We start from the raw sequence: 16,864 nt of genomic DNA, 5'->3' as shown, positions 1-16,864 counted from the left end.
CTGTACCACAGGATGCTCTCAGGAATGTCAAGTTTAAATGAGATAGATTAATTTAAAAAATGCTTAATGAACCAAAGAACACCTGCTAAGTGTCCAAGCTGGCAGACAGGACTAGCACTGACATGTTCAGGACATCTATTGCAGTGGCTGTTCAGCTCAATAGCCAGCTTTGAGGATCTCAACGTCAGTGAATGTCCACTGAGAAGGAAATGACATTTGGAACTCAGCTGAGCAGGTCGGTCATTAACAAAGTGACCAGGAACTCACTGAATTACAGCCATAGTAATTTAAGCTTCATTCCAAAAGCACCTGGGGGTCCACTTGCTCTCCCCAGGGTACCCTCAGTCCCCAGGCTGCAGACTCCAGGCTCTGCACAGTGGTCCTGTTGGTGTGGGACAGAGAATGAGCGAGCAGAGGGGTCTGGCCTGATGACATGGTAAGGACACAGGAGCCAGGACCCTAAAGACACCAGGCAGACCTCTGCTCCCAAAGTACTTCAAACCACTGCTGTCGCACTGGGCGAGGCACAAAGCTATTGGATTTGTATTTAAAAGCAACAGAAAATGTCACAACAAATGAGATTTAATGAACTCTCTCAGCTGTTACTTGTGGATAAGTTCCGGCCGTTACAGTTTATCTCTTGGCAAGGACCCAGATGGGGCTATTTCTCAGTTAACAGGTGGCCTGTTTATTATTCCATAGGTTTGGTAAGAATCACAGTGATTTTGAGGAAGGACAGAAAAATAAAAACTTTTTTAAAGCAACAGAGAAGCAACACTTAGTGCAAAAATGGAGAGCCATCCAATCTGCCCATATTTATGTTCCGTGGGTAGAAACACAGCATGAGACAAATCGAAAATGGAAAACTCTCTCTTATTCTGAGATAGAGCCTCATGTCCATCAAGCAAACTTTTAGGCAGCTAACCTTTACTCCATTCAAACTCAGGGGCTGTGTTTTTCCAGCCTGTAGCTGCAAAATATAATTCATTGGTAAGTTCTGTCTTCAGGTTCAACTTGTACCAGAGCCCTGATGTTACAATTTGTTGCTTGTAAGATGTGTAAACATGACTGGCTACTGGGTGCCCAGATGGCTGGTTAGGTGTATAGCTTCAGCTGTACATGACAAATGGTCTCCAAAAGAAGGGAAAGAAGGAAACACTAAAGAGGAATAGCTAAAACTGGCAACTAGGTGCCACCTACACAAAGTTCACAGAGTTCTGGATAAATACCGTGTCTCTTAGGTGAGAAAGGGGAAAGTGTGGAAAGACATTCTTCTGATGCTCACAATGACTTGATGCAAGAACCCAGGAGAAAGCATAGAGTCCTTGAATTCCCATTCCTGGGCTCAGGGCTTCTGCTCTGTTGTTGTCTAATGCTTATTTTTGGTTGGGGGTTCAGAAAAGAATCCAGAGAAAATTCTAAGGGAAAAAACCCCTAGAGATACAGAAGGCGGGAAAAAAAGGATGTAAACAGCTCCAAAGTAGCTGATGCAGAACTCAAGTGAGAAGAGACCTAGGAAGTGGAAAGAGAGACAGGAAAGGAGAGACAGCTTCTGGGCTGATTCACCTGCCATATTTGCCTGGCTGGTCCCCAGGGCTTGAAGTATCAGCTGTAGCTCCCGGACTGCGGCAGCCGCCTCTTCTCCACAGGACATGTCGGGCTCCAGGACCACTTCCAGAAGGCCGACTCCTGCCAGAGAGAGGCAGAGGCAGTCTGACTGAGCTACCCAATTTGATCATCAGACACATGAGGCTGAAGTCTTAGGAAAACCCTGAATCACCCAAAGATTCTCAAGGTGGGTTCGGGCCTGACTCGTTTCTTCCTTTCCTCCCACTTTTGGATGTTTAACTTTGGTTCTTTTCTTTTAGTGGCAACGGAAGCTATTAGACTGTTGGGTCCACAACTAGGTAGCTCCACTGGTCTCATTTTAGTGGTAGGTTAGCAAACACAACAGTCATCCCAGGCAAGCCTTGAGTTCTAATCAGCGATGCCAGTGCCAGAGCTGATAATCTGAGTTCCATGTGTCAGGCTCTCGGACCTGCTTCCTCAGTTAGTTTTCGAAAGTTCTAGAGAGGAAGACAGGTGGCTGGAAGAAAAGTAATGAAAAATCTCTGAGCCTACCTGCTCTGTTCAAATCAATGAGCGTCTGAGCCCGCAGGTCATCATGGAGGCTTTTGCCACTGTCTTGCTCCAGCTGGATCTGCTTGATCTTCACTGTCTTGGTGATCACCTCATTCTGCTTAGCCCCCACACAGACGCTGTAGGCCAAGCTCCCATCCACAGCGATTGGAACCCTCTGCTGGGTAATCTGGTAGCCGGCCTGCACACAAACATGTTATAAGGTCACTTGTCCACTCACAAAAGCTGCGGTCCAGTTTACCAATCTTCTCATTGTCATAAAACGATCAGCTTTCTTAAAAATACATACAACAAAACACAAACAGAAAAAGAAAGGAGAAAAATCAGAGTCAACACTGCAGTCATAATGTAGCTTGGACTCTTGTGGCTTGTCCTGTCCCCTCCCCCCTTACCTCTGCCTCACCCCCAACACGAATCCCATCCTCCCTACTGAAGAACCATTTGGGGAATAATGATCTGATAGTCAGAGGTCCCCAAGAAAAGAATTTGTTGTTTTCCCTTAGCTCATTAGCCTAAACCCTGCATCTGATTACAGGGCTCCTGACAGACCCTCCTTATTGGGAAGTGCTGGCTGAGCATTTGGCCGTGGGCTCTCAGCACAGCGACCACAGTTGCTAGTGTGTCTGAGCCTGTTTTGTGTCTGTTTCGTCCCCATGCCAGCTGCTTTCCCTGACCCCACTTCCTTGCTCCGAAAGCCAGAACGTGCGGTGATGCTCACATTCGGCTAACGGGAAGCAAAGAGTGCTGAAACACTGATGGGTGCTCTGAGGGCTCCCTCACCTCCTTCTGTGTGGAGAGGAGGAATTACTTTCAAATGCACCCGCGCATCAGCACACGCTAAGGAGACACAGGTCAATATTGAGGCGTGGAGAATACAGAGCTCAAGTGTCTGCAATGCTTGCGGGTCCCAGTGTCTTTTCTCAGTACCTTAGGTACAGGGCGCAGGGGGTGAGTTTGTAGCAATGTCAGGATGTGGACTCGAGGGTCTGGATCCAGTGTCTGTGCTCTTAGCTGCCTGGCCAGGCCAGAGGTTTTCATCCTTTAGCTGCATCGGAATCGTCATGCAAGACATTTTCCATGCACTCCCCGCCCCCTCCCTGCAAGGGTTTCTGACTGTGCAGGTCTGGGCAGTCATCTGAGATACTTGTATTTCTAACAAGTTCCCAGGAGATGCTGAAGCCAGTGACCTGGGAATACACTTGGAGAACTGATGCACTGGGCCAACTCATTCTCTGTGCTGAAACAGGATGTCAGAATTCATAAAAATTACATTCTGGGTAGAGTGCCCAAATAGAAGAGGAGAGGCTCAGTTAAATATGAATTTGAACAATTTGAATAAATTGTTAATTTAGATACACAATGAATATCCTTCTAGTGTAACTGTGCCCCGTGTCATATTTGGCAACACTAACTCTGGATTATCTGAGCTACCTGGGCCAGAAAGAACAAAAGCCACAGACAGACAAAGCATCTGACTTTAGTCATATACTGCTAAGTCTCCCACTTTAACTAAACTGGTTGTCACCCCCAAAGGATTAAAAAATGCAGTTTATCCCTCTGCACCCTACCACATGGTAGAATTTTCTAGAAGGCTGGCATCTAGAGGGGGAAAGAATCAGCAATTGGAGAATTCTGGCTCTGGCTGTCCTTTTTATTTAATACTATCCTCTACCTCATCCACTAGAAAATAGCTCACCCCAATCTTTATCTCAAGGAGAATAGTGTGAAGCAGCTTCATCATGGCTGTTTTCTAGATCTGAAGGAGGGCCGTAGAGCAGGCCCTTGGATAATGTTGTCTCATTCAATGTCATTTCATTGTAACATTCACAAGAAGAGAGAAATCCCAGACACATAACAAAAAGCAATAAGAAAAAGATGTTATTTCCAACCTCGTTTCATTAAAGGTCATTTCACTTCAAGTCGAAGGTTCCAGGAACCTCTGATGATGCTGAGAGGACTCAATGTACTTACTATCAGAGGCTCAGATCAAAGGAAATATTATTTTGGGAAATCCACTAAACATTTCAGTTTTGGTTGAGTTCAGCATTAGGAAAAACTGGCTCTGGCTCACACTGGCTTCTTTTAAAGAAAAAGTTTCTAATTTTAAGGCAAAAGCTGGTTAGCATAGGTTTATTGCACAATGTTTGTGATTAGTCCGGGTTTCTGGGCCATGTTTCTGCTGATGTTGTCTGTGGACTTGGTCCTTATGAGATGACAGAAATGTCTCCAAAGGAGACAGTCCTATTACTGGGAACTTAAGAGGCAAGCTCTCCCTGCGTCTGCAGAGCCCCTGCCTGCATTTACTATGAGGCCAGCTGCAGCGTCAGCTTTTGTCCTAACAGACAATTAGCACCAGATACCATGGCTGGGCCAGGTCTGTGAACACCGCTTCTACCTCCCATTCAATTACGTGCAAGCCTCCAGAAGCAGGAAGCTGAGCAAGGAGTTGGCAATCAGGGTAATCACACGGGGTTGGGGGTGGGGGTAGGTTGGGGTGGGGATCTGCCTTCATCAGTGTTGGGCAGAACATCGGCTAAGCTGGACTGAACTAGGACTCCAACATGAGTGGCACCCCCATCCCCTTGCACCAAACCCCGCAGCTCTGAGAACGTCCAGAGGCAGATCATAAAGCACACTTACGGGGAGGTCTGCATAGAAGTAGTGCTTCCTGTCAAACAAGGACTTCTTGTTTATGCGGCAGTTCAGAGCCAGGCCTGTCATCACCGCAGCTTCCACGCACCTCCTGTTGAGAACCTATGGAAACACCACACACAGCTCCTCTTAGATCCACAGGCTCAACAAATGCTTCTCCCACGCACTGACATCCTCCTTGAATATTCAATTTGGTCCTTATCTCTGGTTCTCTGCATGGGCAGCCCCAGTTCACAAGCTGACTGTTTGTCTGGACAGTTTCTATAAAGAAGGTATCCCACTGGCATTTAATGAACTGCCCCATCAGGGACTCTCTACCCCCCAACATCTGACATCAAAGTGAACAGGGAGGGTCCCAGAAAAGCTCAGTAAAGTGGCTTCTATATGGAATAAATTTAGTCTTTCTCTGCAAGCAGAACAAGAGCCATTTAGCACACAGGGGTGAGGATTGGGGTAGGAGCGCTGATTCCTGAGGTGGGCAATGCAAGTCACAGGCAGGACCCAAAAGGCTGGTGGGGGCCACTTCACCTTGACAGAAGGGCGGACCTCTGGATGTACAGGGCGCTGGCCACGGCCTTGGGGCTGTGAGGTAGGCCTGCCTGTAGCTTCTGTTCAGGTGAGGCTACTCGGTAAAAGAGGAGCTTGAACCTGCCTGCCCCAAGACTGTCTCGGATCTGCTGGTTTCTCTGGGGGCTCCCAGAGCACCTTTTGGATCCCATCCTGCCCCATTTCCTAGTCCAAAGGGTGTGAACAGCTCTTAACAACTTTGAAGGATCTGGAATCAGAGAACCTGAAAGGAGAACGGGCAGTAGGTTGTGGAGTTACAAGGCCCAAATCCCACTCCAGCTCTGTGCCCCAGTTTCCTCATCTCTGAAATGGGGATTTAATATCTGCCTTGCGGAGCAGATAAAGTAGCAGGCAGAATCCCCACTCTAGAGGAGGAAGTGAATCAATTGCTCATTTTCCTTATTCTACCTTGGGGAGATTTCCGAGGATGTTTTGCCTGTTGATGAAACAAATTTCTATTTTTGATTAAGATATTGATGATGTTCTTTGTCATTTTTAGTACACTATTAGTTACACAGAGCTTTCCATTCTTTAAGCATTTTTCACACCCACCATTTTATTTCAGCCTTACAGCCATGCTGCACAGAAGGAATTTGTATTATTTCAATGTCAGAAAAAGAAAAAACTAAGACCCGAGACACTAAGATACTTGCCCAAATCATACGCTAGCAAGAACCACCCAGAGGGTGGCAAAGAGAAATCTGAGTCCTGGCTCTCTGGGCTGCAATGATAGGGGCACATCCCCGACATGAGCATGTGTGACAGGTGTGAAAACTTGTTGATTTTAAGGACGTATCTGTACAAGACAATGTAATCTACAATCTGCAATCTACAATCCCTCAGGAAAACCCAGAGGACCAGCACAGCATGCCTTTTTTTGGAAGTCCAGTTAACAGGACGGGACCATCTCACAGCTTCTATTGGAAATTCTTCATTCTGGGCTGAGAAATATTGTCAGCTCTATATAATAATGGTTTTCATGAGAAGATGTGTGTGTGGGGGAAGGGTACTCTAATTATTGTTGATTTCTCTTGCTAGTGTTTGGCATTTTACTGAACAGTTGTTACTACAAGACAAATAGAGCTGAGGGAGAGTGCTGATGCCAGGTCCAAGTCAATGCCTCAGGTCAAGGCACACAGCCCGGGGCCCCAACCTTGCAGGACCACGGCATGGGTTCACTTTTAAACTGCCTGACACACTGGTCTCGCTAGTTCTCGCTTTATCACTCCCACTGTCTTCCTGAACACCCCCTCTCCTTCCCTGTCCAAGCTGCGCCTTTGAAGCCCACCTGTTTCCTCCTCCTTGACATAAAGACAATCTGTTTGCTTGCTTATTCCTGGGTGTACAGTGCTGAGTGTGCCTGTGCCAGGCGCTGGCGGGGAGTGAAGGGTTGTGAATGATCACAGACTCTCACTGTACCTGCGTGCACACGAGTACACAGCATTTGATAAGTCATCAATTTTCAAAGACTAAGAATGCAGTAACACACACAAACATTACAGTGATATTGAATATACTTTAATCTTTTTTTAAATGATTTAGTGGGCTTGACGTACTTCAGGGTCAGAATTATAAGCATCCATCATCCCCACACCATGGTTGCCCAGAGGGGCTGGTAAACAGAGTGCCAGTTAAAAGGTTGCCAAGAAAAGAGAGCTGATGATGATCTTAGCAAGCTGCTGGTGACAGATGGAGGTCCAGGTCAGCGTGTGCTGAAGAAAGAATGCCGAATCGGAAACTTTAACTTGGGCTGTCTTCATTCCAAGAATTTCTTCAATGTCTATAAAGGACTAGGCTTCTGGGGATAGCACTGAATGGAACTGCGTCCAATATTCTTTTCAAGCGCATATTCAAGACAAGAGTGATCCTACTAAAAATGCAAATCTTGCATCATTCTATCACCCCAAATCCCTTAATGGGCCCCAACGTCCATATGATTAAGACAAAGCTCTGACACGACCCAGCTGCCATCTACATCTTTATTTCCTCTCCTGCCACCTCCCCCCTGTTCTCTTGCTCAAACCATGCTGACCTGCTGACTCTCCCTATTTGATTCCACTCAAAATCTACCAAGATGTCACCACCTTTGTAGCCTTCCTCACATGCTTCCTATTGACCTCTGACCTTGCACACACTGCCACTTGTGCTTGTGTCATAGCAGACTGGATTTGTTGACATCTATTTCCATTAGACTTTTATAAGGCTGGGAATGTTTGTTCATTCTTGTATCCCTGCAGCCCACTATAGAAGTGAAAAATAGTGATGCTCGATTAATGTGTGTTGAACCCAAACAAGGAGGGAGGTGATGGATGTCTAGGGAAGGCTTCAGGGAGGAGCTGGGACTCTTTGCTATAAGGTGTTATGTCCACCTGCTGGCCTCCAATTTCTTTTTGCCCTGAAGCAACAGCCAATCATGTATGATGTGATCAAAGAGGAAACATGAAAACTCAGAAGATGAACTTATCCTGAAGAAAGAAAATTCCAAAATTTTCTTTACAATTAACATAAAGTGACTACAAAGATCTCAGGGCTGACAACAACAGCTTTCATGTGGAAAGAAAACAATGCTCCTCGGAACTCAAGCAGCACCCTTTCCCAACTGAGTCAGGAGGCTGTAGGTTGGGTTTAGGAAGGGTAACAGCCAGTGCTTAATGCTCATTGCACATGGCAGGAGGGGCGCCATTTAACGTGCATTTGCCATTTAACCCTCTCAGTGATGCTGGAGCAGATGCTGTAATGATCCTCACTTGATGGATAACGAAGGCAACCAGAAAGATGAAGCAATTTGGCTAGAGTGACACAGAGAGTAAGTGGCAGAGACAGAAAGTCAAGCCCTGAGGAGCTGGGCTCTCAACTGCTACATTCTATCTTAAATCTTCTAAGAATAAAGGGCCTTCGAGTTAGCTCTCAAAACTAACACCTGCCCATAACTCAGGAGAAGCTACTCAACCAAATCCTACTGCAGATAATTTAAAGCAGTTATTGTTTCTAACATCTTCTTGTCACTTTCCGTCTCTACAGGTTCGTTTTCAGATGTTGAGCTTCTAGACGGCAAGCGCGGTGCTCTTTCAATATTGTAAAATACTCAGTGCACACACAGTCTCTGGCATGTAGTGGGTTTGAAAATGAGTGACCCCGTGGGTATTTTTGATTAGCAAGGGATGTTTTATCACTAGATTTCTGAAACCCTGATACACAAGTACCTATAAAATGAATTATCAAATGAGAGATTAATTCTTTTACCTAAGAAGGACATAAGTAAGGTATGATAAGCAAAGACTGTGAGCACAGAAGATACATATATTTTTATATTTATTCCTGTGACTCATTCTTTCTTTTTTTTAAGATTTATTTATTTATTTATACAAGCACTGGGTACAGTCAGAAGCGCGGGAGGGTGGGAGAATTCACCAGAGCGAAAGCGGGGAGCAGAGCAGGCAGAAGGACCGAAGTACACTGCTGAGGGGAGCAGCGGGCGGCAGGAGAGGTCTGCGTGCCATGTGGGACCCTCCTCTGGTGGCCTGGGAGCAGCCGGGGATCGAACCGGCGCTGCAGAGGCCGCGGGCAGCTTCGCAACCCAGCGCTCAACTGCTGCGCCACCGGGGAGGCCCATGTGACTCATTCTTTTGATGAACAGTTCATCAGTGAGTTGACGCCATCTCAAGTTTGTCCAATCAACATAAAATTGAAAGTTCTATGGACTCTTCATATACTGGGAGACAAACTGTGCGGTAACCCCACTGAACTCTAAGTCTACATGAACTATTAGGAAAGGATTTGCTAAGCAAATTAACAGAATGAAGAAGGTTGCATACCTTACTTTAGTCAATAGAATACTTCCTAGGATTTTAACATGTGTATGTGAAATTCTGCTAATTACAATACTCACTAGAGTCGGTTTGAGGACCTACACAATGAAATATTGTGATCTACTTTAAAAAAAAAAAAGTTGTACTCAAAAAAAAAAAAAAAAAAGGAATAAGGCTGTATTGTCTTTCAAAAAAGTCTATAATTTATACCATTTTTCTCCCTGACTTACTGCATCCTCAGCTGGTGAGAACCTCAACAATCAATCTGAGGGGTATCAGCATCGCCTTAAAACTTTAAGGAAAAATGACAAGACTAGTGTAGTCACTAAAAGTCTAGTTAGCAAATCCTCTGGAACACTAAGACAAAAACTCTGAGGTGATGTTTTCCAAAAAGCCCAAATGGCAATTATTCTGTGAAACTAATGCCACATATGACAAATCAGATGATTAAGAAATAGTAAGGTAAATGCTGTAATTTATGGAGAGAAAGTAATTAAGATTTATTAAGTAAAAATGAAGCAATAAAATGGGCCTTTATCTTACTACTAACCATAAATTTGTCTCAAAGTGTGAACTCCCTCTGATTCATATTCAAGGCAAAAGTTAGCACACAGATAAATTTTCATTATGGAAGAGAAAATTGCTCCCCCATTTTCTGACCCCCACATTCCTTCTCATCATTGACTTCTTTTATTATCACCTGAAATAAATGCAAAAACTCTTAAGCTATGATGATGAAGTTTGCTAAATCTGGTCAGTTAGTTAAGATATTTTTTGAAGTGGAATTTACCATCAAAAGTTACCAGCCTGATGCAGATATTAAATATTTACATAGATATACCCATATAAATACATGTGTTCTTTATGCCTAAACATGGGCATTGCCAAGGGAAAAGGGGAGAGTAAATGCTACCTTTTGCCTTCTGTTTACATTCCTCTTCCACAAAATCAAATACCTCCTTGACAGGAAACAACTCTTGTTCAAAGAAGAGGGGTGTGGCTTGTCAGTTTCAAGTGCCTTTCACACTGAGGCTTTTCTCTATTCGCTGCCCACTTGCTCTGATTCCACTCCCCAGGACGGGCTAGGACATTTCACTGGTTCAAAGTGTCAGAAGGCCCATTCTCCTTACGCTTTTGCTGACATGAAAGATCAGATGGCTAAAGCAGGTGGCATTGTCACCACCAGACAGGGCTGGAGAGAGCAGCCCAACTATCTTAGGCTTTGGCCCTAGAGTAATACCTCTTGCTTTTCTCTGGGCCACTGGAATACCAAGATCTGACACTCACTTCTGGGCTTGTAGGGAAAAGAAGGAAAAGCCCTTGGCCTTGGCAGCTCTGGGCCTGGCTCTATGTCAGGTGAAAAGAGCTCCCACACGACAGCCCGGATTGCATGGATTTCGTGTTGGGTTTGAAGGTCAACGGTCCAACTACTAGCATGTCTGTTTGCGGAGCCTCATACTCAGCCAGTTAACCAAGATAGATGGGAAGGTTTGAGAGTGGTTGGAAGCCAGTCAAAACCAATACTGAGTGTGCAGGTTAGCTGGTTTCTACTCATCTTTCCCCACAGTACTCATCTGGCATTACTCATTGGCCATTAACCTGATGTGGAGAAGACTTGTACCAATGGACAAACTGGGGCATGACTGAGTCAGAAAGACCTGAGTCCAAATCTCACCCCTAGTACTGATAAGTTGTGTGACCTTATGCAAATTATCTAACCTCTCTCAGTTTCTGCTTCTTGATGTGTTAGGGGAAGAATAGTTATTTTGTAGGACTCTTCTGTGAATTAAAATAAAATAACTCGACAAATGGCAGACATTTCAGTACATACTAGCTTCAGAATGGCAATGTTATTAAGGGCAAAATGCCCAACTTGATTTAATCTTTCATCTATAAGCTTTTCTAGAAGGCAAGGGAATCTAATGAGAACAGGTTTAGACAGCTCCACAGATCCATTAGTCTGAATTTACTTCCAAAGTAAGACACAACAGATGCTGGGATTATGCATTATGTCAACATCATATTTCTCCCTTCAATGATAATCAACACCTTTTGTGATAATTACTGTTTTATCTCCAGTGGAGCAGAGATCATATTTCTTGATGTCTTAGGACATTTATATTACCTCACTTTCTCTGTTTTATAGTAAGGCAAATTTTTCCTGGATTACACTGGATGCTTGCCTTTGGCTGGAGAAAGCTCCCACTCTCAAGTGAAAGAAACTTCTTGCTATCAAGTTGAAATTATAACCCAGCTAGCTGAGCCAATTTTCACCCCTATTTTGTTGTTGCCCACAACTTATCTGTAATTTCCTATCTGCTAAGATAGTAGTTACTTTTGAAATTCAAAGAATGTCTACAAAGAATAGAAGTCCTGAAGTAGACAGTAATCACGTAAAAAAATAAATGACTATTCTTTTAAAATGAAACTTTGGGATGGGACAAAGTTCTTTAATGGAGAATGATTTCCCATACTTTAGTTCTGAATATGAGTTTTTCTTGTTTATAAATTTTGAGAATTAATTAACATGAGTAGTAAAAATGTGGAAACATACCAATCCGTTCATTTCAGATTGCCCTCTGACGGAAACTGCCAAGTCTTTTCTATCTGTTCCTCAAATGCACTCACGAGACTCTACACCTGCAGAGATTCAGTGGTATGACAAACTATTTCATATCACTGAAATCTCAAGAGTAATCAATGATAGAGACAAGAAACATTATTTTCATGAGTGAGAAGCTCTAATGATCCAGGATGAGATCTACTTCCATATTTACATAAAGGATTAAGTTGAGTGATTTGAGTTGTTTTGAGAAACAAAACAACTGGTTTGAATGAAGAGAACCCTAAGAAATGCCAGGTAAGCATTCACTATTGACATGGACATAGAACTGCTGGAACAAAGCCTGAGAATATCAAAAGCAAATTCACAGAGACATGTGCCATTCGATCAAGTGTTCCTGTCACAAGCATCCGTCCCAGGAAAGTCCTGAGCAGTAAGCCTTTACAAGAATCTACCAAGTCATGGACTTCGGGGTAGAGAAAACTATCTTTAATTTTATTCCTTCAGTTGGGATACAACATGTTGTTGGGGTTTCATGGCAAGTTGTGAAATCATGGAGGCTAAAAGGAGAAAGAAGGCCAAACTTTCAAGGGGCAAAATCTCTATTTCCTTCATTATGTTTGCTTTAAAAGTAGATAATATAGCTGGACTGAACTGGTGTGTAGCAGGGAAAGTGGGGAAGAAAAGAAAAGGAAAGAAAACAAGAAATGATAACTAAATGCAGCAAGTGATCTTTAATCAGATCCTGGATTGGGGAAAAGAAAATAAAGGATGATACCAGACAACCGTGAAATGTGCGTATGCACTGTGTCTTCGATGATGATAACATACTAAAGCTCGTTCTGTTGGGAGTGAGAATTATATATAGTGATCAGACAAGAACATGTGTTGTTCTCAGGAGCTAGATGCTGAACTATTTAGAGATGAAGTGCCACAATGTGTTCAACTTACTCTCAGAGGCTTAATCTAAAGGGAAAAAAAACAACACCGGCGCAGCATGGATGTTCACTGTAATAGTCCTTCTACCTCGCTACAGGTCTGAAGTTGTTTTTAATAAAAAGTTGGGGGGTGGGGTGGAGAAAGAAGTACAGTCACGTGTCACTTAATGATGCCTCGGTCAACAGACTGAGTACACAGTGACAGTGGTTCCCACTGGCTGTACCTGGAGTCGGGGTGTGTAGCATGGTGAAGGGCTGTTCCCCGCCAGCTCTGTGTAATCACACTCTCTGACATGCGCACAACAAAGAAATCACCTGCCTTGGCACACCCCCCCACAGCTAAGCAATGCAAGACTGTAGCTCATTCTACCGGAGAGGATGGTGAGATGTTACCTGGGGAGCCTGGAGGAGGCAGGAGTTATTTAAACCTGGGCTAATTAAGCTTCCATTCACTGTTGCTAAAAATCTGCTGTAGAAAACATTCCAGATACCGTATCTGTCTGAAGCTTTCCTATGCCATCATTTAGTGATGGGATCTATTAAGGCCTCTGCATAGGTAACGAAGTTAGGTACAACTTTCTTAGCAGCATGTGCAAAATCTGTTCACAGGAATTCGGCGCTGTCAACACATAAAGCATGTTAGTCCCACGTACAGACAACATATATGTAATCAAGAATATGAAAGAAGATTTGTTCTTTCACCTAATAGGAAAATAATTTTCACCAATTATATATTTTCTAGTTGAAAATGCTCTTTGCTTCCCCCAAAGTTGCATGTCTACCTAATTTTCTTTTGAAGCTTCCATTCTATTACCTGGACTGTGTAAATACATCTGCAATTTCTCAATCTGTGCTTCTCTGAAAGACATCTATAACATCAGAACAATAGGCACTCACGCTGTGGGCATATGCGGCGGCTTCGGTTATTTCAGATGACTGTTACAGAGCTTTCCACCTCCCACCCCCCACTGGCTAATAGGAAATAGAAATATCTGTATTTTAAAGGTGCAAAGTTAAAAGAATGAGTACCATAATAATACCAAATAACATTTACATGCCACTTGAAAGTTTATGAAGTGCTTTCTTACACGTTAAGTTTTCTACATAGATATAAAAATGGAAGAGAACAAGAAATAAGCTAGCTAACCAGCTAGTTGTGTTAAGTAAAGGTTATGAGAGACTGTAGGCATCTTAAATGTTTATAACCAGCTATAAGGAAAAATTCTGTTATGTTTTGTTGGGAAAGAACAATTAGCAGATAATGTAGACAGGAACACTTTGGTGCTTGAGGCTAAGAATGGGAACCAGGCAATTCTCACTTCTATTTATTTATTTATTTATTTATTTATTTATTTATTTATTTATTTATTTATTTATTTTTTAATTTTCTAGAGGCATGTCTTATTTATTTATTTATTTATTATTTGTTTGTTTGTTTGGTTTATACATGCACTGGGTACAGTCAGAAGCGCGGGAGGGTGAGAGAATTCACCAGAGCCAGAGCGGGGAGCAGAGCAGGCAGAAGGACCGAAGTACACTGCTGAGGGGAGCAGCGGGCGGCAGGAGAGGTCTGCTCGCCATGTGGGACCCTCCTCCGGTGGCCGGGGAGCAGCCGGGGATCGAACCGGCTGCAGAGGCTGCAGGCAGCTTCGCAACCCAGCGCTCAACCGCTGCGCCACTGGGGAGGCCCCCCTCACTTCTATTTTTAACTAGGTTCCTGACCTCCCTGTGTCCTTGGGCAAGCCAAATAAGGCTCTCAGGTCTTTCTATCAATTGGGGTTAAAGCCCCTGACCCTGCTTACTGGGGTGGCCTACGAGTTGGCAAATATCACTGCAAATTCAAGGCACAATTGACAATCATATATTACTGCCAGCCTGCATCTCCTAAGAAAGCTGTAGGGCATGACAAAGACCCTTGATTGATTACACTTCTTGCTTTTATATTGTGAAAATGCATCACGCATCAAAATTTGGAAAACTAGGCACACTAATAATTTTGGTGTCTCTCTTATTCTCCCTGCCTTGGCTGTAGTTCTTATTCTAAGACTACAACCAGAGGTGGAAGGTCAGGGAACACAATGGCTCATGAGCGAAACTCTGCCATGAGGAGCAGAATGTTCTTTGGAGGCGCCCAGCCTGACTACACTAACTATGCCAATATCACCAAGCCTACGCCTGTCAAGTCTGGGATGCCAATGGCAAAATGACTTCCGAAATTTGCCAAGATTTTAATAAGAGCTAAAGAAAAACTTCCCCAAGATGCTGCAGAGTAGAGAATAGCCAATTCCTCCCTACACTTAATGTGAAGCAGAAAGTACATACTAAAATGACCAAGTAATAGTGGCCTCAGATGACACGTGTATACACTTGTGGGGTGGAGAGAAATTTCCACAGAATCTGCCCAAGGAACACCTCACTCTTATTCCTGAAAGTAAAACTGGCCGAAGCTTTCAAGGGCAGAACTGGGCACCTTCCGTGTTTCCTGGCCCCATGTTGCCAAGCGGCAGAATTTTGCTATCTACTTCATACATTCATCCCCCAAAAGAGGACTGACTTTCCTGACCAATGGCTTGGAGAAATGGGAAAATGGTTCATGTGGGCTGGTCCCTTCTGGCTGAGCATGGCTTCTTGTACAAAAAATTCACAACAGAGCCAGGATGAACTCTTTCTGAGTGGCATGCCCACAGAGACGCCATGCTCTGGTCTAATCTGACCACATAAGTTTTCTGCCTGTGGAAGGCGAAATGTTTTAGGGAGGTGAGTTCAACTTAGGCAGAAAGTACTAGAAGCCATATATATATAGGATATATATCAAGTTGCACTTTCCAGTCAAGCTATTATTGGCAAGAAAGTAGTATGTTCATCTTCATCTGCCTGATTTCTATGCTGATCCTCAATTGGTTCTGATTCAAGAAGAGAAGGGGTTATTATTTTTATTGACTCCCTAAAACCGCACAATATCTTTCTGGAAACACTTTTCTACTACACATAAAACAAAATCTATAAGCCCACATAGCATCACCAATATTCCATAAAACAACAACAAAAAAAAATCTGAGAGGGTCAGCTGCTGTAGCCAGGCATGCGTTTCCTGTGAGGAAAGAGCTTTTTTCAGGTCTGCTGCCATTTTTTAAGTTCTGGAACTGTCCATGTAAGAAAAATGAATGGTGCCCAGCTGTATGATTTCAGGTTGCATTTTTATTATAGGCTTCCAGTATAAATCACCAGAACAAAGCTTGTATGAGCTGCCTGAATGTCAGAGACAAAAATACTGTCACAGAATACTGTTAGGTAATTTTTAAAACTAATACATATTTATATCAACAAAGACCCCTAAGCTCTCATACTCCTGGGCATCTTTGGTAATGGGTTTATATTTTACTTTCCACACATTCCCACCTCATTTTCTAGTATTACAGACTTTTTTTGTGTAGTAGTGTTGTGCAAACTCATTTTACACAGTTACGAGTTCTAAGTATAGCACAATCTCCTTTAATGCATCTTCCTGTTACTGTCTTCAATCACTCATCCAAGGGCAGATTTTGAGGGGCAAACAAATCAGCAGAAGGGGATGTGGGAAAGGGAGAGAAGTTTGTTTCAAACACAATAGTGAAGGGACGAATCCCCAAGGAGATGAATGTGCTACCTGGAGACATTCTCTCCATTCTCCTCCGGGCCAGAGATGCTCAGAGGCCCAGGACAGTCACACCAGGAGATAGCGGATGGGGTCCCTCAGGTTCTCCAAGGCTGGGAGGGAGGGGAAACCAGACGCTCCACTTCCTCTTCAACTTCCCACCAGAGTCAGTGGCTCTAATTCTATTGTATTGCTTTTTGTTGTTCCTTGGAGAGAACAAGATGGCATCCTTTCCACATACAGGTGAAGGGATTGATTTGCTAAGGCTGAAATTTTTGGGTAAAATACATGGTGCTTACCAGAGGGGAAGGAGAAGGGAGGGGGTGGGAGAAAAGGGAAGAAGGGGTAGTTTGGGAGTGGAAATGGCATTAGAACTTTGGTGGTGGGTGAGGTTACGTATACTGAGGTTAATAACAAGAAAGATGAAATTTTTTGAGAGAGTGATAACCTTTAAAGGCAATGGGTGAGAGTGCAGGTGCTTGCAAAACCAGGGGAGGAAGGGTCAAACACCAGCTCTGTGTCTGTGACAGGAGCACAGGTAAGATGAGTTGGGAGCTGTACA

The 16,864-nt window shown here is 43.7% G+C and overlaps 1 protein-coding gene across 1 annotated transcript in view; it reads right to left on the bottom strand.

Moving 5' to 3' along the window:
- GATB (glutamyl-tRNA amidotransferase subunit B) overlaps positions 1–16,864 on the bottom strand; it is a gene marked incomplete at both ends in the record, with an annotated part of 57,826 nt that overhangs the window by 28,399 nt on the left and 12,563 nt on the right. Inside the window, 3 exons of the mRNA XM_084245592.1 lie at positions 1,567–1,689; positions 2,122–2,320; positions 4,780–4,893. Coding sequence (XP_084101718.1) covers positions 1,567–1,689; positions 2,122–2,320; positions 4,780–4,893 — 436 coding nt within the window. The remainder of the gene's footprint in view (positions 1–1,566; positions 1,690–2,121; positions 2,321–4,779; positions 4,894–16,864) is intronic.

This window comes from Talpa europaea (assembly GCF_964194135.1).
Source record: "Talpa europaea genome assembly, chromosome: 10".
Lineage (NCBI taxonomy): Eukaryota > Metazoa > Chordata > Mammalia > Eulipotyphla > Talpidae > Talpa > Talpa europaea.
This window is presented reverse-complemented; position numbering and strand designations above follow the sequence as displayed.